Raw genomic sequence first — 22,690 nt, forward strand, 5'->3', positions numbered from 1 at the left:
AAAGAAAAAGTCAGGTCCACTGCTATTTCTGTTTGAGAACACCTCATCGTGATTTAGTTTACATGACTATCTGTTGTGAGGTCATGTTTTTTTACTTGATGAATCATCATCATCATCATTATCTGCCCGTTATCACCATCGTCATCCTCACCCTCATCCTTATCATCATAATCATCATCATGTCTACACATACCTCCATAATATTAGAGAAGGTCAGACTGCATCATGGATGCATCAGGCCACATGGCTTCACCAGGTGATGTTGGTATTGACATAAAATGCAGTGATGTAAATCACCTCCCATGTAAGGCTCTTGGTGCCCAATCATTTAATCCTGCTCTAAATCCCTGGTAAAAAGTTGTTTTGTCTCGGCATGACACAAGACTGTGCCGAGTGCCCTCATGCCTGCCTTAACAGCTGTCCAAACCGCTGGAAGCCAAGGGAGCAGATGGCTTCTCCTGACAAAGGGAAATGTTCAGGAAAGAGAGCGGGACACAGAGTAACTCTTCCAAAAATTATAACAACAACCCATTGGCGGTTTTTGCTTTGTTCTGTGGGGCCGTGAAATAATATAAAACTGTAGAGTATTAGCTTGTTCATCCAAGGTCAATATCGCAGGAAATGGTGAATATATTAAATAACAATGGACTTCTAGGAACTGGACTTTTCTGTCAGTGTCCTCTTCTTGCCATTGTGTGTATGGCAAGTGAGGCATAATGTGCACCCCCAACCGGGAAGCCTGGTCATAAGTTTGATCTTGGAGGCAGAGTGAACTACAGCCTGTCCCTTCTGGTTATGATTCCTAGACAACTTTTTCTATCTGGCTCAAAGGACCATAAAAAAAGAGCTGAATATCATATGGATTAGTCTGGGAACCTACAGTCTCTGATGTGTATGGACCTGGGAGTCTGCGACCCAATAAACAGTGGTTATTACCCCCCATTGTTTGATATGTTACGGTACTAATATTAAGCTATATAGTAGTAATCATACCAAAACTATGGATGTCAGGTACTGTAGGTTTTTACACTACTTTGTTAATAAGATTTGGTAAATCTGTAATTTGGGTGAACTTTCTCTTTAACAGAGATGGTCCAGCTCTCTCAATAGCCTTGTGCTCACAGGTTTATGGTGCCATCTGTTGGTATAACTACTACAGCGTTATCTGAATAAAGCCCACGTGAAGGTAGGCGCGTGAAACTGATGGGTAAATTCTCTAGAATGAGGGCCAGACTCATGTTTATATTCAATGACAATATAAATTACTGAAAGATGTCGTGTAATGTTTACCATTGGGTAGTTGACTGATCAGGATTGTTTTACAATAACGGTATTATATGACCTCAAGATTATTATACTGTATACTGGAACTAAAAAGTGTCAAATCCATCTGCATTACTCAATGCCAGGTCCGTACAGGCTGAACCACATATGAGTATTACCAAGAAAAGTATAATTATCTAACTTTAACATTAACTAACTGAAATTTGATGAGAGTTATACAACTAGGCTGAGTTCTGAAATAAGGTTTAGGACAAAACGAATGAACATTTGGTCAATCTGCATTCTCAGTCAAAGCCTTGAAAAAATGTTTCATTCATTACCAATAGATGTAATTAATTGGTGGTATTTTCCTGCATAAAGCATCAATGGATTTTTACAACGCATTATTATTTTCTTTATCTTTATTTTGTGATATCAATAGATATATATCAGTAATTTTCGATGTATTTTGTTGCTTTAGTTTCAACATGTAACCAGGGACTGCAAATAAACTATTGGTTTTTCAAATAATAGATTTGTGACGATGAATTAACATACACTCCCCTCCATCTGTATTTGGACAGTGAAGCTAAATGTTTTCATTTGGCTTTAAACTCCATTTGAGAAAATGTTTCATGAGGCAACAGTACAGATTGTTTTATTTGAGGGTAGTTTTTATACATAAGTTTTACTGTTTAGAAAGGACATCACTTTATGTGTCTTGTCTCCCCATGTGAAGAAGAAGTCATAAGTATTTGCAAAAATGTACTTATATGATATTAAATGAGTTAAAAGTTTAGTATTTGCTCCCATATTCCTTGCACACAATGATTACATCAAGCTTTTGACTCATCAAACTCTTTGGATGCATTTGCAGTTTTTAGTTTTTGTTTTTTGGGGTTATATTTTGCCCAAACATTTTCCCTAACGCACTTGCCTTTCGTGAACTAACACTCGCACTTTACTTTTTTCTTCTAGCACTGGCTTTGCTGATACAGTGCCTTCAGAAAGTATTCATACCCAATTACTTATTCCACATTTTGTTGTGTTACAGCCTGAATTCAAATGGATTAAATCTATGTTTTTCTCACCCATCTACACATAATAATCCATAATGACAAAGTGAAAACATGTTTTTAGAAATGTTTGCAAATGTATTGAAAATGAAATACAGAAATATCTCATTTACATCAGTTATCCCTGAGTCAATACTTTTTAGAAACACTTTTGGCAAGAATTACAGCTGTGAGTCTTTCTGGGTAAGTCTCTAAGAGCTTTCAACTCCTGGATTGTGCAACATTTGCCCATTATTCTTTTCAAAAATCTTCAAGCTCTGTCAAATTGGTTGTTGATCATTGCTAGACAAACATTTTCAGGTCTTGCCATAGATTTTCAAGTAGATTTAAGTCAAAACTGTAACTCGGCCACTTAGGAACATTCTTGGTAAGCAACTCCAGTGTAGATTTGGCCTTGTGTTTTAGGTTATTGTCCTCTTGAAAGGGGAATTCATCTCCCAGTGCCTGGTGGAAAGCAGACTGAACCAGGTTTTGCTTGAGGATTTTACCTGTGCTTAGCTCCATTCCATTTTTATCCTGAAAAACTCCCCAGTCCTTGCTGATGACAAGCATACCCATAACATGATGCAGCCACCACCATGGTTGAAAATATGAAGAGTGGTACTCAGTGATGTGTTGGGTTGGATTTCCCCCAAACATAATGCTTTGTATTCAGGGCATAAAGTTAATTTCATTGCCACATTTCTTGCAGTTTTACTTTAGCGCTTTGTTGCAATCAGGATGCATGTTTTGGAATATTATTCTGTACATGCTTCCTTCTTTTCACTCTGTCATTTAGGTTAGTTTTACAATGCTGATCCATCCTTAGTGTTCTCCTGTCACAGCCATTAAACTCTGTAACTCTTTTAAAGTCAACATTGGCCTCATGGGGAATTCCCTGAGTGGTGTCCTTTCTCTCCGGCAATTGAGTTAGGAAGGACACCTGTATCTTTGTAGTGACTGATTGTATTGATGCACCATCCAAAGTGTAATTAATAACCACTATGCTCAAAAGGATATTCAATGTCTGCGTTTTACATTTTTACCTATCTACCAATAGGTGCCCTTTATTTGCGAGGCATTGGAAAAAATCCCTGGTCTTTGTGATTGAATCTGTGTTTGAAATTCACTGCTCAACTGAGGGACCTTACAGAATATTTGTATGTGTGGGGTACAGAGATGAGGTTGTCATTCAAATAATGTTAAACACTATTATTGCACACAGAGTGAGTCCATGCAACTTATTATGTGAATTTTAAGCACATTTTTACTCCTGAACTTTTACTCCTGAACTATTTAGGCTTGTTATATCAAAGGGGTTGAATAATTATTTACTCAAGACATTTCAGCTTTTCAGTTTTAATGAATTTATAATATAATTCCACTTTGACATTATGGGGTATTGTGTGTAGGCCAGTGACACACAATCTCAATTTAATCAATTTCAAATTCAGGCTGTAACACATCAAAATATAAAAAATGTCAAGGGCTGTGAATACTTTCTAAAGGCGCTGTAGCTACTTTATTGAGAAAAAAATGTACTAGCTTTATCTTAGCTAGGTGAGACAACCACATCTATCTTAAGATGAATGAGTTGCTCTGAATAAGTGCGTCTGATAAATTACTAAAATGTTTTAACATTTTTTTATGTAAATGCAATAGTAAGTGAATGGTGAATGATGACTGGAGTAATTTTCTTTCTAAGTGAGTAGATAAGATATTTCTGACCACTTCTAAATTAATGCTGATAATGCCATGATTAAACAAATCATGAATGAATCTAGAATAATGATGAGTGAGAAAGTTACAGAGGCTACCACAAAATCTCTCACCATTACCAATAATAGAGGAGGTACGCATTTTGGGGGGGGGTAGTATGTCCTTTGTGCCTCTGTAACCTTCTCACGCATCATCATTCATGATACGTTCATGATTATCCATAATCATGCATCCACATAAATGTAGAAGTGTTTAGAAACATCTTATTTTCTTACAATAAAAGTGACTCCAAAATGGCAAAGTGACTCTACAAACTCAGTTCCTGTTGGGCAAAACATAATCCAAAACACAACCAAAACAAACCGCAAATGCATCCAACAAGTTTGTGGAGTCACAAGTCCTTGTGTTCAAGGAATATCAGACCAAATACTAAACTGACCAAATACTAAATACTAAACTGAGTAGTTTAATACACTGTAAGTGAATTTGGCCAAATAATTCTGATTTTCAAAAACACATCATGACATTAATTGAGAAAAGTTATGAAAAACAACCCCCACAAAGGTTTTTGTGAAAGCCTGTGTACAGTTGTTATCTAATAAGGGGAATGTTTGTTAAGATTAAAAAGGAAATTGAGATGCTCAAGCAGACCGCTTCCTTGCAACGTTCTGTGGTGTATTTTAGATAGATGACCTTTGAGAACCTGAAAAATAACTCTTCAGAACAAAGTGTTTTACACCTGCTTAGAATGTCATACTTTACCTCGCGCGGGCTTTCCCGTGGCGTAATGGACTATTTTTCGTTGGTTATGTTAATGTTTCCTCTGTAAAATGCCTTGTTAACAATTTTTGGTGGTGATGCTAGTATTAATGATAATGATGATTATTATCTTTATTACAAAATAAAATAAGTACAGTAGACACAACAACAGCAAAACAAATCAATTTCTCACAAGAAATACACCTTTTGATGTCATTATCACAATTGTAATGTTGATATTTTCATATACTGCTCATGCTATTAACCATTTGAGCATACATGTCATAACGATTTTTTAAAATCTTACTTCAGCTAGTCACGATTAGGACACACCTGTGGTCAGCAACCGCCCGCTCTAGCCCCCTGTCACCACTCTTCTGCTTCTTCTAGAGATCCTCACACACAAGGAAAAGTTGAATCACAGACAAAAAAATGTATTTCATGATGAATTACATCCAAAGATGTAAGGATGCAAATTGACAACATATGACTTTTTGAACGTCTTGTCAGCAAGTATCATTACAGTATGTGTGGTCAGGGATGACAGAATATGTGGTAAAAGACGGAGCAGTCTGTGTCCTTTCTCTGTTCCTCCGCAGAATGAGGTCGGTGAGAAAGTGCATAATTTCATTGTTTTCCCTCAGATGTGTGTTACATTCACACGAGAATACAAGTTTCAAGTGAATGAGTCTTGGTACACATGAGAAATCGCACTCCTCAGCATAGCCAGTCCAAGACTTAAACAGGGGTAAAAGGAGAGCTAGAAGAGTATTTTAGCGATGGAAAGTTATTTAGCAATGTGGTTTGGAGAATGTGTTGGGTAATTGTAGGGTTTAGAGCCTGCCGATATCACTGCAGACTGTGTAGGCCCCTCAGGGTCATGGTGGGGCATTGCCTTTGTAACAGAGGTGGTTCAATGAGCCATGTTTGCATGTTGAGTAACTTTGTCGGAAACCTAAAGACTTGCACTAGCTTCCCAAGCTTTAGCTCAGTGAGCCAACACAATTTTGTGGTGCGCAGACGACCAGGGCTGCAACCGAGTCGGTCCCATCGGTGCCAGTCATTCAGTTGATGCCTATTAGCTGCTGGGGTCATTGTGGCGAGGGAGAGGAGGTCCTGAAGACTTGCGAAAGCTCCCCAAGCTAATGCCTAGGTTTCAGACCACCGGGCTAACACAGACAACACAGCTAACACAGACAACCCAGATTAATTGAATTTACACTAATTCAGTACAATACGGTGGATCACCTAATCAACAATCACAAAACAAACAATTTCTGTGCACTGCCATTGTGGCTTGTAGCATTTATTTGTTCTGAAATAGGTTGTGCTTCAGACTATTGAGGGTAGGGTAAGTCACTTAAGCTTATTTGTGTCAAACCTGTCACAGTTATGTAGGACATTTCCATTTCGATGGCAGGCGCAAACTTTTTTCCTACTGTAACTTCCAGGTATAAATACAGACTGGATTCTGCAAGCACACATTTCACGCATCTGTTCCCTCTCTCACACATTGCTACATTTTCAGGTGAGTGTTGAATGAAGGGAATCATGATTTTGCATTATTCATGCTCTCTGTAATCCGAATGATTTCTCTTTATTTGAGCATGTTATTGTGATTACGCAACGTTATGTCAACAGTTCTACTCATCATGGCTCTCCATTGTGTTGACACACAGTGAAATTATACAAGGCCGCATGATTATGTTTAGTCTGTATCAAGATTTTTTTTAAATGTAGCTATTGTGAAAGTTACCTGAATACGATGTGTTGGAAAAGAAAAAATAAGATACTATTGGAGGAGATTAGCGTCAGTGTTAACATTTATTTGTACCTTAGACAAAACATGCTGATAGGTTTTGGTCTACTTGCCTAACAAATTAATAATTCATGCTGAAATCAAATATAATTGTTTTATATCATCAAAGAAATATACTTTTCATAAACATTTTTATATTTATAAACCTATTTTAATAAACATGTCTTTTTCAACATTTCTTTGCTCTTACCATAACCTGTTTCACCGTTACAGTGAATATTGCAGGTAGTCTGTGTTCTTTTAAACATAATAGACTTCAAACATCACTTGTGGAATACTACCCCCCTCTCTCTGACATTTGTTAGCTTTTTTTCATTTTCTAGCATCTCATCCTCTTAAGAACAGGAAGACAGAAAGCGAGCAGGAGATACGGAAGGTGTAAGGTGAGAAAACTTTCTGTTTTAACTTGTGACCTTTACATTTTAGGAATGTACTTCTTTGCTTTCAGCTAGAGTTGGCAACCATTCTGTGTATCAGAAGGGAGATAATTCAGTGGACAAGTGTCTCCCAATTTGGAGTGCGTGTCCCCCAGAGGTACGTACAGTACGCAAAACTCAAGACCATGGTGTAATCTGGTTTGGTGTAATCTGTAATGGTGGATTGGTTGTAGCTGTGGTGTATGAGCTATTTTATAGTGTAGTCTAATGATCACGTACCTTACTTCTAAAAGCGTAAAAAGTATCAATACTGTATATCAGTTGGGTGACAGATTGTAGGCATATACCAAAAGGGTGAAAAGGGCATGTTTTGTGAAAGGGGAATGATAGGTCTTAATATTAAGTAAACACAACTAAGAAAATAACTTAGTTTGTAATGACTGCTTTAGTGAGGAACCTGTTGAAAGGTGTAAACAGGTGTAAAAGGAAGTATTTAAACCATCAGTAATCATATAGGATAAAACAATCCAATCTTTCTTCTACACATTTTTTAAACATTATGTTCAAGATTACTTTTAACTTCTCATTGAATGGATTATTCAATGATAATCCAGTCGACACAATTCTAACAATGGGCACATTCATTCACAAAACTGAAACGACTTTGGTATGATATCTATCACGGTTAGGGTAGATTCATTTGAATTCCGTATATTCAAGGAAATAATTGGTGAAAAAAATGTAATAATTGAAACTCTGAAATATCTATGCGTTACTAAACAAAATGTACAATCTCATTGTAAATGTAATTCTTAAAATGATTTGGGTTTAGACCCAAGACCTGATATTCATAACATGATGAACTGTTGGTGGATCGAAGTCTCATGATGCAAAAAGGTCATTTGTGATGAATCTGGGGGCTTGTCCAAAATGTGTCTTTTATCATTGAAGGATACTGGGATTTTTTAAAATTTATGTCAAGAATGTGTACCAGTATCATCACATGTTGCTGTGTCATCAAAATGATCATACATTCAGATTTTTCTGACGGTTGTCAATATCTGTACTTTGTTACCACAAAAAAAGCAAATGATGGAATATGGTAATATTTTCGGTACCACAATGTCAAAGACGATGAATCACCTTACAGGAATTACACTGTTATACTTTGGTCTTTCAATTGTGTTACTTTTGATCTGTGAGAAAACCAGAAAGCATTTTCTCTCTATGAATAATTTTTTGTCAATATAAAAATGTAAGTATTGAGGCTTACACTACAATCACAACATGCATTTAATCTGCAAATCACCAAAATATTCCAGGTAGATTAGGTTTTTATTCAGTTAACCTAATTTAAAGATCAGATTAGGATGAACAGATTAATAGATGCACATTTTGTGTTGTATTGTAGTTTATAGAATAAAACATGTAGGTCAAATTCTGGCAAAAGCCAATAGTGATGTACTAGTCATAGTTATAAATGGAAGCTCTGAGTCAGTGTGACATGATTGTAGGGTGTGGGATCTTCTCACTCCAGCATTTACACCCTGCACTTGTTGTAGCTGGATTTACGCTGCACACTAATGTGACATTAGTAATCATGAGTAGTAGTTCTATCTCAATTGCTTTTTATTTGTATTTAATTGTATTTGTACTATTAGGGATTGCCAAGGCAGCAGCTGCTCTTCCTGGAGTCCAAACACATAATGGCATTTACATTACACAAAAAACAAAAAAATAAAACAGTACATCATATAAAAGTATTACACCACGACATATCTACAATACAAAATGTATAATACCACCATACAACAATATTACAATGTATGTGTGTGTAGAGTGAGTGTGCTAGCGTGTGTGTGTGTGTGTGTGTGTGTGTCTCTTTACAGTCCACCTTGTTCCATAAGGTGGTTTTATTTGGGGTTTTTTTAAAATCAGATTTTACTGCTTGCATGAGTTACTTTATGTGGAATAGAGTTCCATGTAATCATGGCTCTGTGTAGTACTGTGCGTTTCCCAGAGTCTGTTCTGGACTTGGGAACTGTGAAAAGACCCCTTGTGACATGTTGTGTGGGGTATGCGTGGGCTTCTGAGCTGTGTGCTGGTTTGAACAGACAGCTCTGTGCTTTCAACATGTCAGTACCTCTCGCAAAGACAAGTAGTGATGCAGTCAGTCTCTCCTCTACTTTGAGACAGCAGAGATTGACATGCATGCCATTGTTGTTAGTTCTCCATGTACACTTAAGGGCCAACCGTGCTGCTCTGTTCTGGGTCAACTGTAATTTGCCGATGTCCCTCTTTGTGTCACTTGACCATATGACTGGGCAGTAGTCCAGGTGCGATAAAACTAGGGCCTGTAGGACTTGTTTTGTTGATAAGAATGTCAAGAAAGCAGAGCAGCACTTTATTACGGGCAGACAACCTCTCCCCATCTTAGCTACTGTTGCATAAATGTGTTTTAACCATGACAGTTAACAATCCAAGGTTACACCAAGCAGTTTAGTCTCCTAAACTTGCTAAATTTTCACATTATTCATTAGAAGATTTAGTTGAGGTTCAGGATTTTGTGAATGTTGGCCCAAATACAATGCTTATAGTTTTTTAAATATTTAGGTCTAGCTTTTTACTTGTCAGTGCTATCTGGGATCTTTGGGACATTCCTAACCCTAACCTTAACCCTTATCCTTACCCTAATCCTAACCCTAACCCTAACTTTAATTCTAACTCTAACCTTAACCCTTACTTTAACCATTTAAAATGTCAACTTTAATGGGGTAGGGACGTCTCAAGGATCGCAGATAGCACAGGCCATTCTAAAACTGACTGCATATTTTTGTTAAGTGATTTTACTTGCTGTGGTAGCTGACGTTTATAATGATGAGCCATCAGCATACATAGACTCACAGGCTTTACTCAGTGCCAGTGACAGGTCATTGGTAAAGATTGAAAAATGTAAGAGCCTAGACAACTGACCTGGGGAATGCCCAACTCTACCTGGATTATGTTGGAGAGGCTTCCATTAAAGAACACACTCTGTGTTCTGTTATACAGGTAGTTCTCGATCCATGATATAGCAGGGAATGTAAAGCCACAACCCATGTCTTTTTCCAGCAGCAGATTATGATCGACAATGTCAAAAGCTGCACTGACGTCAAACAAAACAGCAACCACAAGCTTCTTATTATCAATTTTTTCAGCCAATCATCAGTGATTTGTGTAAGTGTCGTAAATGTTGAGTGCCCTTCCCTATAAGTATGCTGAAAGTCAATTGTTGATTTGTTTACTCTGTAATAGCATTGTATCTGGTCAAACACAATTTTTTCCAAAAGTTTACTAAGGATTGGTAGCAGGCTGATTGGTCAGCTGTTTGAGCCAGTAAAGGGCGCTTTGCTATTCTTGGGTAGCGGTATGACTTTTTCTTCCCTCCAGGGCTGAGGGCACACACTTTCCTGTAGGCTTAGATTGAAGAGATGGCGAATAGGAGTGTCAATATAGTCCGTTATCCTCCTCAGTGATTTTCCATCCAAGTTGTCAGACCCAACATTTCTGCAACTACCGCCCACTTACAAGCAACGTTTGAAATATGTTCTACCTTCTTGTGGCTTTGAGTCAGTGACTCTTATCACAGAATGAAATGTTACATTTGAGAAGTTAGACAATTATTTTTTCACCTCTTCCACACTCACTTTACGGAATTCAAAATTACAATGCTTGTATTTCCTAATATGGTAATTTATTAATGGATGAGTAGGTTCAGGGTTTGTTGTTGGCATGTCATGCCTAAATTGGCTAATCATGCCAATAAAAAAACTATTAAAGTAGTTGGCAATATCAGTGGGTTTTGTGATGAATGAGCCATCTGATTCAATGAATGATGGAGCTGAGTTCACCTTTTTGCCCAAAATGTTGCAAACTCTGGAAATACAGAAGTTGGACATAAATGTTCAAGAAACATTCTAACTTTGTAATATAAACTGCCATGTTTTTTTAAATTGTCTGTAGGACTGGTATTATATGAACTTCAAATTGAAAGTTAGTCTTCATGCTGATTTTGCCATTTAGATTAATTCAATAATTTTGGACATAAATGTTAATGTAACTGTCTCTAAGTCATCACTACAGTATAGTATATACTCTAATCTATTTTTATATACATTTTTCTCCTCATTCAAAAAGAAAAGTTGAATCAGAAGAAATCATATTATAAATTGAACATAATATAATATTGGGGGGGAAATCAAATTCTGTTTAATACTGTCCTTTGTGGATCAAAGATCAAAAAGAATGATTACTCTGCTTATAAATTCCTTCCTCCCCTACTGTAGTGTTATAGGTCAAAGAAAGCGAATCTACAAATCGATATCACCCACAGGTTCCTTCCAAAGCGCCAAGATCAGACAGATATTTTAGATATGGAAGCATAGTGAGTAATAAGAAAACTCACTGAGAAAAAAGTTTCAATATGATACAGAATTAATAATTTTCCATATGTAGTTGATTGTAAATATAGCATTTTGATAATGAAACCCAGTCCTAGACTATAGTAAAAGCTGAACGTAATTGTCCTCAGTTGAGAGAAGTGTTGAAAGAAGTGTTAATATATCACAATCTTCTACTTGTAATGTCATTGTAGCACGTCCATTCATCAAATCACACCCTACAAACCTGTGTGACATAAACATGTATTGTAGCTCTCAGTTCCAAATCCAAAAGATGTGCTTATTCATTTAATGCCTGTTTTATGTGACTTGATTCAATTGTCACTTTGCATTACAACAAATACTTTGCTTTGATCTGAGCTTTCTGTAAAGAAGACATGTTTGGCTTTGCTAGTGAAGTGGAGATAAAAGTGAGAAGCCACAAAGAGCTTCAGTACTTTCTCTTTCTACTGAATTCCTGTTTCCTCTTCCTGGGTGAGAGCATGCATTTGCAAATGTACACAGTGGTCACCCATAGACTTTTAAACATTTGAGGTATAGAGTTCTATGAGGTTGCCTTTTTAGACCCTCTTGGGTAGCACCTTGTTTTACGGTGGAGAAATGACCAGATATTTACATAATTACCTAGAAATGACATGTTTGTTTCTTTGGGAGTTTTAACAGATTTTGGTGCCAAGTAGTTATTTCAAGTATACTAAGCACAATAGCGTAGCCATTGATACCACATTATTTCTTTCTAAATACAAGGTGAATGCCACTGAAACAGTACCAGTACCAGGGGTACGAGGGGAGAAAAGAATTGGAGCACCCTCTCCCTTTCCCTCTTTCCTGTGCTATATTTTTGAGATACCTGCTGCTATCAGCTTCATCTCTGTACCCTCCTCTGTCTGTGTAGTCAAAGGTTGCACCTGTGCACAACCACAAAATCTCTCAGCCCAGACTGTGTTTGAACTCCTCTCCCTTTCATTATGTCTGATAAAGGAACAAAGATACCATGCCTCCAAACCTGTAGCTGTCTAACATTTACCAAAGAGCAAATTTGTATCCCCCCTCACTCTCTCCTTTCTCTCTTTCTCTCTCTCTCTCCCTCTCTCTCTCTCTCTCTCTCGTATTATATTATATTTGAGCAATATGTTGTTTTAATGTCATACATTGAACAATGTGCTGGACTGAATACAACATATCCTTACAAATAGGAGCATGCCTACATAATTGGTGCCCTGTGTGGAGATGATCTATTGCGATATGCGTTTATTTACGATTGTTTATGTTGTCTACACATTTGCAGTGTGAGAGTCAACCTTTATCCACCACCACCCCTGCATTCTTAGGGGTGACATGCACTTAGCACTAACCATCCATTTCTGCTCTTCTGCAGCAGGCCCAGGGATGCCACAGACTGAGAGTGAGAGATTGAAGAGTGGGCGACTGAACAGTGGGCGACATCAGCAGCAGCGAGAGCGGCGGGGTGAACAGGGAGAGGAGCCAGACGCACGTACCCAGCCCAAAGATTCTGCCTCACCTCAGCTCTATGCTCGTACCTCTGTTACGCAGGTACTGGTTGAACTGTTACTGTGGTTTCAAGCAAAATTTGAGACAAATTTACAAAGAAAAATAATAATACATAATGAATACTAAAATAAACATTAATTGAAAGTTAAGAGCTCAAGCTAAAGTGTACATCAATTGGTTTCATACCGTTTGCTTTTTCATTTGTTTTTTGGTCTACAATTTTTTTGTATAATAATACTAATTTAAGACTATTAAAGCTAGAATCCATAAAAATAACTAAGCCACACCCAACCTCTGTTTCGATAAAAATCTGAGGGATGGGCCTAAAGAAATGGAACCACTCTCAAATTCATAGACTATGCTATGGATGCAAGGACTGGCCATCCAGTACAGAGAAAAAAAGAAAAAAAATGTATGAAATGTATGCATTCAATACTGTAAGTCGCTCTGGATAAGAGCGTCTGCTAAATGACTAAAATGTAAATGTAAATATCAAAATTACAGTTTTAACCATGTTTTGAGGCTATACAGTGGTTGTTTACATTTACTTTGTTTACAAACATTGAAGGAAAACAAACTTTTATTTTGTGTTCTGATGGGGTGCGACAGTTGAACTAAGCTTCTCAGGCCTTTATAAGTTATTGTCTTCAAGAATCAATCGGTAATTGTTAAGTCCAAACATTAATGTTGCAACTAAGGATTCTAGCTTGGAGGAAATATTTATATTTTCATTACATGGAAAATTTGTTGTCCTTATAGTGAGAGGAATGATATAAATAAATGTCCATTATTCATAGATGGGCTTCCCATTGATGATTAGACATGGAGGTCCACTTATGGACTCATCTCAGCTCCAAAGCATATTGTTACAGCAGGTATGATATTCCTTCTTATACCTCCTATTATAACGCGTTTCGATGCCCTATTCTGACCTGAGATACATGTAACCCATACATTATTGTTTCAGTTTCACGAACATCAGCACCAGAAAGTTGCTTGTATTTGCTCGGAGAACTCCCTGCTGGTGAAAGGGGGTACTGTAAGTGTCTTGTTCCATGTCCTCCCCAGTGTTCCAGTGAGGAGGAGGGGAGACCGTTCCTGCAACGGGTGTCTCTGTGCCCCCAGTTGAGCCAGCACAGACCCTCTGTTCTACGCCAGGGTGTCCAGGCTGCCCACGTACGACCGCAGGGTACGCTTTGCTCTGACTGACTCTCTGCAGCCCCCTTGCGTACACATGTTTTTTATTTATTTTTCATTTCACCTTTATTTAACCAGGTAGGCCAGTTGAGAACAAGTTCTCATTTACAACTGCGACCTGGCCAAGATAAAGCAAAGCAGTGCGACAAAAACAACAACACAGAGTTACACATGGGATAAACAAACGTACAGTCAATAACACAATAGAAAAATCTATATATGAGTTACCTCTGGTTCGTTCAGCCGTTCTTATGGGGGAAAATGAATGGGAAAAGAATAGGGTTTTGGGAGAAGGTTAACACAGGCTTAGGAGATCTTATACGTTTTGTTCTATGAGATAATATCAGTCAGTTGACATGGCATTTATGAATTATGAAGCCTTCATGTGCTTTTTTTCATTACATACAGTAAATGCTTCAATATGCACAAAAAGTGACGTTAGCTGATGAAGATTATCTCATAGAACAAAACGTATAAGATCTCCTAAGCCTGTGTTTACCACAGACATATAAAACTCCATTCATTTCCCCTTAGGCTTTGTTCCACGGACCATGGCGGTGTTAGTGCTTACTAAAAGACGCCATTATTATTGCTCTCTATAAAACAGCTCTTTATGGAGAAAGACCTACAGTAGAAACACTGTCCATGACCCTCAAGTGTAAAATGGATGTATAGAATCCATAGCCAACCCCATAGTACACTTCTGTCCACTTGGACTGACTCGCTGCAGCATCCTTACATTCACAACTGGACCATTAAATCATTGTCAAAACATTTTCCTTTTTCCCTCACCCTATAATGTGTGTGTACAGTCACACTTTTGAATGGAAACACTAGCGGCTTTAAAAGTATGGTGTCATTCCATATGTTGCATACAATTCTATACAGCCATTATACTGTACATTATTCAAAGGAGGTTCATGGAAAGTGTATCTAGGTCTTTCTCCATAAAGATACATTTTTCTCTACCTTCTGCTTCTCCAGCACCATGCACTCTAACAGAGGCCGGTTCAGCTCAGCCCATCTCACTGTGCAAGGTGGAGGTGGACACAGGGAGCCGTGGACAGACCTCTCCCCCACACTCTGAGCACTCTCCTGGGCCAACTCGTCACCCCTCTCCCCTGAGGACAGCCAGTCCTAAGCAGAGCTCCATTATCACCAGGCAACATGAGTGAGTTCCCGCGCATGTGTGTGTGTGTCTGTGTGCATGTACGTGCATCTAAGCTTGTGCGCGCCCATGTGACATGAACAGAAACTGCATAAACAATGCCAGGTTGGTTTGATTGATTGCGTTAAGTCCTAAGTTTGTAATATTCCTCCCCTCATTCTGCAGGGCAGGTCACCCAACCTTAGAGGGGTCCAGTGCTCTGTTTCTCAACGGACTCTGCTGCTGGCCTGGCTGCGATGCAGTATTTGAAGAATTTCCCAGTTTTTTGAAGTAAGTAATGAGCACCAGTATATTTTATTAGTCATTGTGATACAGTTGTGGCGCTGTTGTTTATAGTCATGACTGTGATGCTCTTTATGGTGTTTCCAGACACCTCCACTCTGACCATGGCCATGGAGACAGAAGCATTGCACAGTGGAGGGTACAACAAGACATGGTGCAATACATGGAGACCCAGGTTTGTTCCTGTAGTTTTACATATTATAGAGTTTTACAGAAAAACTACAACTAGTGAACACAGACAACTGAGAAAGGTTGTAAAGCTCCAACTCCAACTAAGTGAAAATGCGGCCCTTAATGAACATTCTCTCTTTTTTAGCTGACTGTGGAAAAACAGAAACTCTTCGCAATGCAACTACATCTGCACCTATCGGGACACAAATCAACTGCCTTGGTAACTTCTCAAGGCTCCCTCTATTGGCTAATTCCCTCAAGTGACTATAGTAACCGGTCATTGTCCATTATCCTGCACTTTTTAAGACAATTTCTATGTACCCCAACTTGTCCTTGTTGAATATCTGTGTTGTTGGGTCATGGTCTCTCTCCCTGTCAGAAGGCAGCTTCAGACTGGCCCTACAGGCACAGCCTGTCACTAGGCCTGCCCCAGAACCCAGCCCCGGCCCGGATGCCAGATGGAGTGTCACGCTGCACCACTAAAGAGCCAGAGGAGCTGGTTCAACACAAGTATTGGCCCTCTGCTGCTCCCCACCACCTACGGCCAGGTAACACTGCCCCCCCTCCCGCTCTTCTTAAGCCTGAGGGAGTTCCACTCCATTTTGATTCTGACTGCCACTCTGAGTGCACTCCTACAAGTGTTTTGCTTATTTGTTTTGGTGATGTTGCCTTTCGCGTTGCTGTAGAATCTGATCCAAACTGAAGACCTGTTATGTTTGCTTTCGTTGGCCGTCCCACAGATCTTATCCCGAGCATTGAGTGTTACAAATACAACAACATTAGACCACTGTACACCTACGCCTGCATGATAAGATGGGTGAGTTGTCTGATTTAGACAGTAGTCTCTCTGAACACTTGTGTAAAAGGAGCACTTGAGAAAAGGAAAAGGTAGACTGTCGAGAGTCTGGCTGAGTGGCTGAGGAACACACAGTTTGCTCGGTAGTTCATGCGTCCTTGTTGGACTGCAAGACAGCGACAAGTGTGACATTAATATAAAATCTGTTGTATTGGACTACATGTGTAGCAATATGTCTAGACCTCATGTGAGTTGTTTCAATTGCACAAGCATATTGTGAATGTCCACCATGTCTGTCTGCAGTCTATACTGGAGTCTCCAGACAAGCAGCGCTCTCTGAATGACATCTACAACTGGTTCACCACCATGTTCTTCTACTTCCGACACAACACGGCCACATGGAAGGTTAGGCTTCTCCTTGGATCATTATGCTCACTTTCATATGAGTCCTATATTTGAGTCTTGAGCAATATTAGCTCCTGAACTCCTTACACAAGCTGTATTCATTTGCCGCCACAGAACGCTGTCCGTCATAATCTTAGCCTCCACAAGTGTTTTGTGCGAGTGGAGGGAGGCAAGGGGGCCGTCTGGACAGTGGATGAAATGGAATATCAAAGGAGAAAGGGACAAAAATACCACAGGTAGACAGACCTACGCTCTGGATGTGCTCTCTTGATTCATTCTTAGTTTTGCAGCTTCATTCCAACTCAACAAGTGAGGGTGCTATTGTTAACCCTGTTCATAAAACACAGCTTAACCCACCCGTTAACAAAGGCATGTTTTTTTTTAAATTATATTGTAATAATATGAACCATCCTTTCAGGGATCATCATGTGAAATGGCTGGCACCCTACTCCTTATTTCGTCCAGAGGAACCTTGAACATAGCCACCCCTTCAGTGAATGAAAAACTACTGGAAAAGGAAGTCACTAGGACCTATAACTGAATCAGGTATTTTTTAACAGGGCTGGAGAAAAAGCCCTCCAGGAGGGTTGACCAGTCCTGGTCTACAGTATCTACAGAACCTATCATCACCTTCTTTGTTCAGCAGCAGATGGTGCTACAACATAGCACAGCCCAGGACTCTTTTGCCTCTAGACTCTCTTATCATGAAGATGTGTGTACAGCTGGAATGGCTTTACGTTTTGCAGCATTTGAAAGAACAATATATACTTAGCAATCATTTGTCAATCAAAACTTAGTGAAAAGGTAAACAATTGTTTTGTTGTGTTGGCTACATACAGTATACTCTATCCCACTGGGCTAATCATTGTAAACTGTTGTTTTGAGGGTGGAATTTCAACCATAGGATTATGTCAACATTTTAATACATTTTCAACATAGACAAACCTCGTATGAAATATAATGAATTTGTACCGTTGAAATAATGTCAGATCATCAATCAATAAGTCAGCCAACAAACTTCTGGCTGATTTATTGAGTAGGTGAATAAAGGTTGAAATCTCATTGATCAACGTTTCTACCAAATATTACCAAATGTCCACGTTGAAATGAAATGGTGTGCCCAGTGGGGTGTTACAGCAAGCAAGTACAATTTTACATTGTGTACAACAAAAAAAACTTTGCAATTAAATGTATCTTTGATTATATCTTGTGGATGTGATCTGTCTAATCAATCTATCCTTTAAAGGAAATAGTATGACTCTGATATCTCATCAAAACAATGGATATAACATTCCATTGACATCAAGCTAAATATTGTCTATACAGTAGCATTTGGTTTCTAAACATCTCTATTGTGTTTTTCTTGTTCCACTGCTATTAATCCGTTTTGCCGCAGACCCAGCGGTTGTCCTTCTGTGTGAACCAGGCTTTCCCTAGAAAGGGTTATCCAGTTATTTATATCCAGAGTTACTTTTCTAAAGGACAACATGTCTGTATCTGGTGTGCATGGGTAAGCATGAGACTGTTTGATATGAGCAAACCTCAGTCTGGACCAGATCCATGGAAGTTAATGCATGTGTATGTGCTTTCCAAGTTCAAAAGTATACTAAAACCATTTAACTGTAATTCCATATGAGGGGTGGTGTTTTTGCACTTTCCTTTTCTCTCTTCCAGAGAGAGAAAATGCACCCCCCAATATGCAAATTACCCCTATATTTGTTTTAAGTCTGTAAAGTGTCTGCCTCGTCTCTCTCACTGACAATCTCACATCCACAAACCTGCTAGCTCTCAGAAAAGGACCTCAGGCAAGGTATTTTTGACAGGACAAGACAGAGAGAGTACAGTAAATATGACACATTTCCACTTTTCAGACCTTGATTACACATTTCAGGGCATAGTGATAAATAACAACTAGCAATTGCCTGTTCAAGGCAACCACTAACATATAAAAGTGTTCACCTGTAAATCAAGAACAAATTGATTTCATATCATGATTCACATTTTTACTCATAACAGATACATAGATACATCAGATTCACATTCTGACCTGTACTTATAGCAACGTAACGTCCAAAAGGATCATAATAAAATACTGATTTTGCAAGCTAGCACTTAATCGGCGGGTATGTTTGTGTATAAATGGATAAGTGTACCCTTTGGATAAAACAATTTGGTTCTGTTATCATTCTGTCACAGCTCAGAAATACTGTATGACCTGGTGGCTGCAGTCTTGACAGAGTTGTAGTCCTTTTCCAGCTCTCAGTGTTCTGCTGTTGGGAATTATGGTTTCAAAGGTCCCAGACGAGTATCACAGCCCTCCAAGCCCAGCCTACGGGGGACACACTTGAACCCAATCTATAAAAAATGTTATCCTGTTATATATATATATATATATATATAACGGGATTCATGTCTGATATGAATTCCTATAATGATTGCAAAATATAAATTCAAAGGATTTAGTTCAGAGAAATGCATTGTCTGTGTCTTCCCATAAGTGATTCCTCTGTGATGGTGCCACTCAATCTTTGAGAGAGAAGACGGTGTATCTAAACAGAGAACATGAACAGAAAGCTGGTTTCCATTTCACTGGATGGGGTTGTCCCACCGGAGGCCATGACAAGCTTCTGATGCCGTCTGACAGCCCAGAACTTTCCACCACTTTGATGCCATGACATTTGAATGGAGCAGCCTGGGGGGAGACAGATGATAACTTGCATGAGTTCACCCATTTCTCTGTCTCCTGCTGGCGGGCTGTATAAAGTATAATTACTCAGAGCATGATTAAAGTCCTTCAGCAAGGTGTAAACACATTAAACACACCCCTTGAACATCCTTAGCAGTCAAAAGAGAGACGCAACACCCTTGTGACTTTGAAACATATCTCATAGCCTCAGATAAAATAATAAAACAAAAATGAATTGTGATGTGCTTGACAACAGTTGACACAGAGGGACAGTTTATACTACATTTAAGGTTAATCCCTTGGGTGGATTTACATGCCCACCGGTTTTTGGCTATTGCAATTGAATTGTCCTATTTCGGCACTAAACATGCTTTTGTGAACAACAACACTATTGTCTGGGATTTCACACAGCAGAGCTACACATAGCTATGCATCTACACTCATTGACTCAAATACACACGCACACACAACCACAACGACAGACAACCCCCTTCCTCACCAGCACATCGGCATATTCACACACACACATGCACCCACGCATGCACGCACACACACACACAGATTCTAGTAGAGAGCAGAATGACGCGTAGCCCCATCTCCTTGGATATGACAGAGTTATGCAAACCAGATGAATGGCTTGATCCAACACTCCATGTCCCATTGCCTAAATGCGATCTGCCCCAATATCCCCCTCCACGCACGCACACACACACCACCAACACCACCATTCCGCTAGGGTGAGAGGTTGTTAACGTTCAAAGAAACCACACTGGCATCTTTTGAGTTGGGTAAATTAAGTCTGTTGTGGTAACTTGAACAACTAGATGTTAACAGCCTTCATCCATGTCTAAATGTTATGGATGTTTTCTCCCCCCAAAAATGTACTTTGGAATTATTGTATATGCTTGCACAAGAAGATTTTTCCCAATATGTTTTTTTTAAGCCTGTTGACAATTATTTGTTTTAGCTGTTTTCCAAACATTCCCATCCCTGATAACCTACTGAATGTCAATAAAACTATAACTATATGCAATAAACCATTACAGTAATCCAGATAAATTTGAGCTGATCTGTCTCACTACTTTTGAAGAGCTATCTTGGAGAATGATCTGTGCCAAATGAAAAGAGCATACATCATTGATGAGTTAAAGCATTACCAGAAACATATTTGTTTGCAGTTTCCTGCACTTACAGTACACTAAGGAGTGATAGATTTATACTTTCATTGGACAGATGTCCCAGACTCCCAAATTCCATCTCTGCAGCCTGAGTACTATCATTAGTATGCTTTGGAGGAAATATGTCCAACAACTTGCCTATTGAGCAAGTTATGGCTCTGTTATGGCTAAAATGCAGTGGTGTAAAGTACTTAAGTAAAAATACTTTAAAGTACTACTTAAGTAGTTTTTTTGAGTATCTGTATTTTACTTTACTATTTATATTTTTGAGAACTTTTACTTTTACTTCACTACATTCTTAAAGAAAATATTGTACTTTTTATTCCATACATTTTCCCTGACAACCAAAAGTACATTTTGAATGATTAGCAAGACAGGAAAATTGTCAATATCACGCATTTATCAAGAGAAAACATGTGGTCATCCCTACTGCCTCTGTCCTGGTGGACTCACTAAACACAAATTAATATTTTATAAATAATGTTGGAGTGTTGGAGTGTGCCCCTGGCTATACATACATTTTAAAAACAAGAAAATGGTGCCGTCTGCTTTGCTTAATATAGGGAATTTTAAATTGTTTATTTTAGCAATTACATTTTACTTTTGATACTTAAGTATATTTAAAACCAAATACTTTTAGACTTTTACTGAAGTATTATTTTACTGGGTAACTTTTACTTTTACCTGAGTCATTTTCTATTAAGGTATCCATGCTTTTACTGAGGTATAACAATTGGATACTTATTCCACCACTGGTATTTCCTGTCACCCACTGGTTATTCAAACTCAGAGAACTAAGGCTTGTGGAGGCCAACAACAATGTCATGTCCACAATACATATTCACAGAAAAGTTTGATATTTTAGCGTATTTGGTTAAAGCACATAGAAGGTTGGTTCAACACCAGGTGGTGATTTTTTTCGGTATTGAGGCAGCAAGTTTGTGAGAGAACACCCACACATAGAGGTGGGATCTCAACTCCCTGACCTGTATCCTGTTTTACATCTCGTAAGGGATATTATTAATTTCCAGCTCAGGAAACTCTGTCACACACACCCTGAATGTAAATTACACTGGTGTCTAGATCAACCCAAGGTACTGGAATCACCCAGCCAATGAATGAATGACTTATGTGACGACTTAGGAATGTCAATGAACAACGTTTTTAAAAATAATTTTAATTTGATTCTTTCTAATATTCATGTGTTCATTATGCATTTTTTTTTTTTTTGAATAAAATATTTCCACGAACATCAGATCTGACCGTTTTATGCATAATTAGTAATTGTGTAACTTTTCCACAGCGTTGGTTTTTCACCCTAAGAACAACCAGGGCTATGGTTTATAATTCATGATGATTTATCATACCAAAACACTCAATCTTAACAAAACACAATAATCAGCTTAGTAAAGGAAGAGAGTTTAGCTGTCATTGCAGTTCAATTGAAGTAAAATTCTCCATCATTCTCTGTCATCCCAAAATATGAATAAAGGCAGGTGTTAGTCACACTACATTTCCTTTGGGCCAGTTTACCTAGGGATCACACTATGTCACAGCGCCATCATCAGTCAAATTGTAGCTATTGCTCTATGAAACATCAGGATGATCTCCTCTAAGATGTGTCTATATTTCTATCCCTACACTTTCAGGGATACACTGACTCAGAACAAAATGCATTAAGGAATTTAGATGGAGATGACAATGAAGGAGAAAGGGAGGAGGGAGACAAGCTGGCATGGCCACTGAGTTCATGCTGTGCAATTTAAGAAAGATGTTGCTGCTGTCATTGTTCATGTGGCAGCGTGGGGTAATTCCAGTGTCTGGGAATTTCAGCGATTCTTGCAGCTTGGTGGCATACAACAGG

At 38.6% G+C, this 22,690-nt stretch overlaps 1 protein-coding gene across 4 annotated transcripts; it reads left to right on the forward strand.

Annotated features, from left to right (window-relative positions):
- Nucleotides 1-5,536: 5,536 nt before the first annotated feature.
- Nucleotides 5,537-18,165, forward strand: LOC106572328 (forkhead box protein P1-B). 4 transcript variants are annotated; one of them, XM_045696007.1, is made up of 14 exons: nucleotides 5,537-6,324; nucleotides 6,939-6,998; nucleotides 12,810-12,985; nucleotides 13,741-13,818; nucleotides 14,012-14,132; nucleotides 15,125-15,311; nucleotides 15,474-15,578; nucleotides 15,678-15,765; nucleotides 15,907-15,981; nucleotides 16,144-16,309; nucleotides 16,502-16,578; nucleotides 16,861-16,962; nucleotides 17,077-17,198; nucleotides 17,381-18,165. In XM_045696007.1, the coding sequence occupies exons 3-14, from the start codon at nucleotides 12,821-12,823 to the stop codon at nucleotides 17,436-17,438; spliced, it is 1,344 nt and encodes a 447-aa protein (XP_045551963.1). In that variant the 5' UTR covers nucleotides 5,537-6,324; nucleotides 6,939-6,998; nucleotides 12,810-12,820; the 3' UTR covers nucleotides 17,439-18,165. The 4 variants fall into 4 exon arrangements, with proteins under 4 accessions (XP_045551963.1, XP_045551964.1, XP_045551962.1 ...); XM_045696006.1 differs by having other exon boundaries at nucleotides 5,653-6,324; nucleotides 16,141-16,309; XM_045696008.1 differs by lacking the exon at nucleotides 13,741-13,818 and having other exon boundaries at nucleotides 5,539-6,324; nucleotides 16,141-16,309.
- The last annotated feature ends 4,525 nt before the right edge of the window (nucleotides 18,166-22,690 follow it).

This window comes from Salmo salar, chromosome ssa15 (assembly GCF_905237065.1).
Source record: "Salmo salar chromosome ssa15, Ssal_v3.1, whole genome shotgun sequence".
In the NCBI taxonomy this organism is placed as follows: Eukaryota; Metazoa; Chordata; class Actinopteri; order Salmoniformes; family Salmonidae; genus Salmo; species Salmo salar.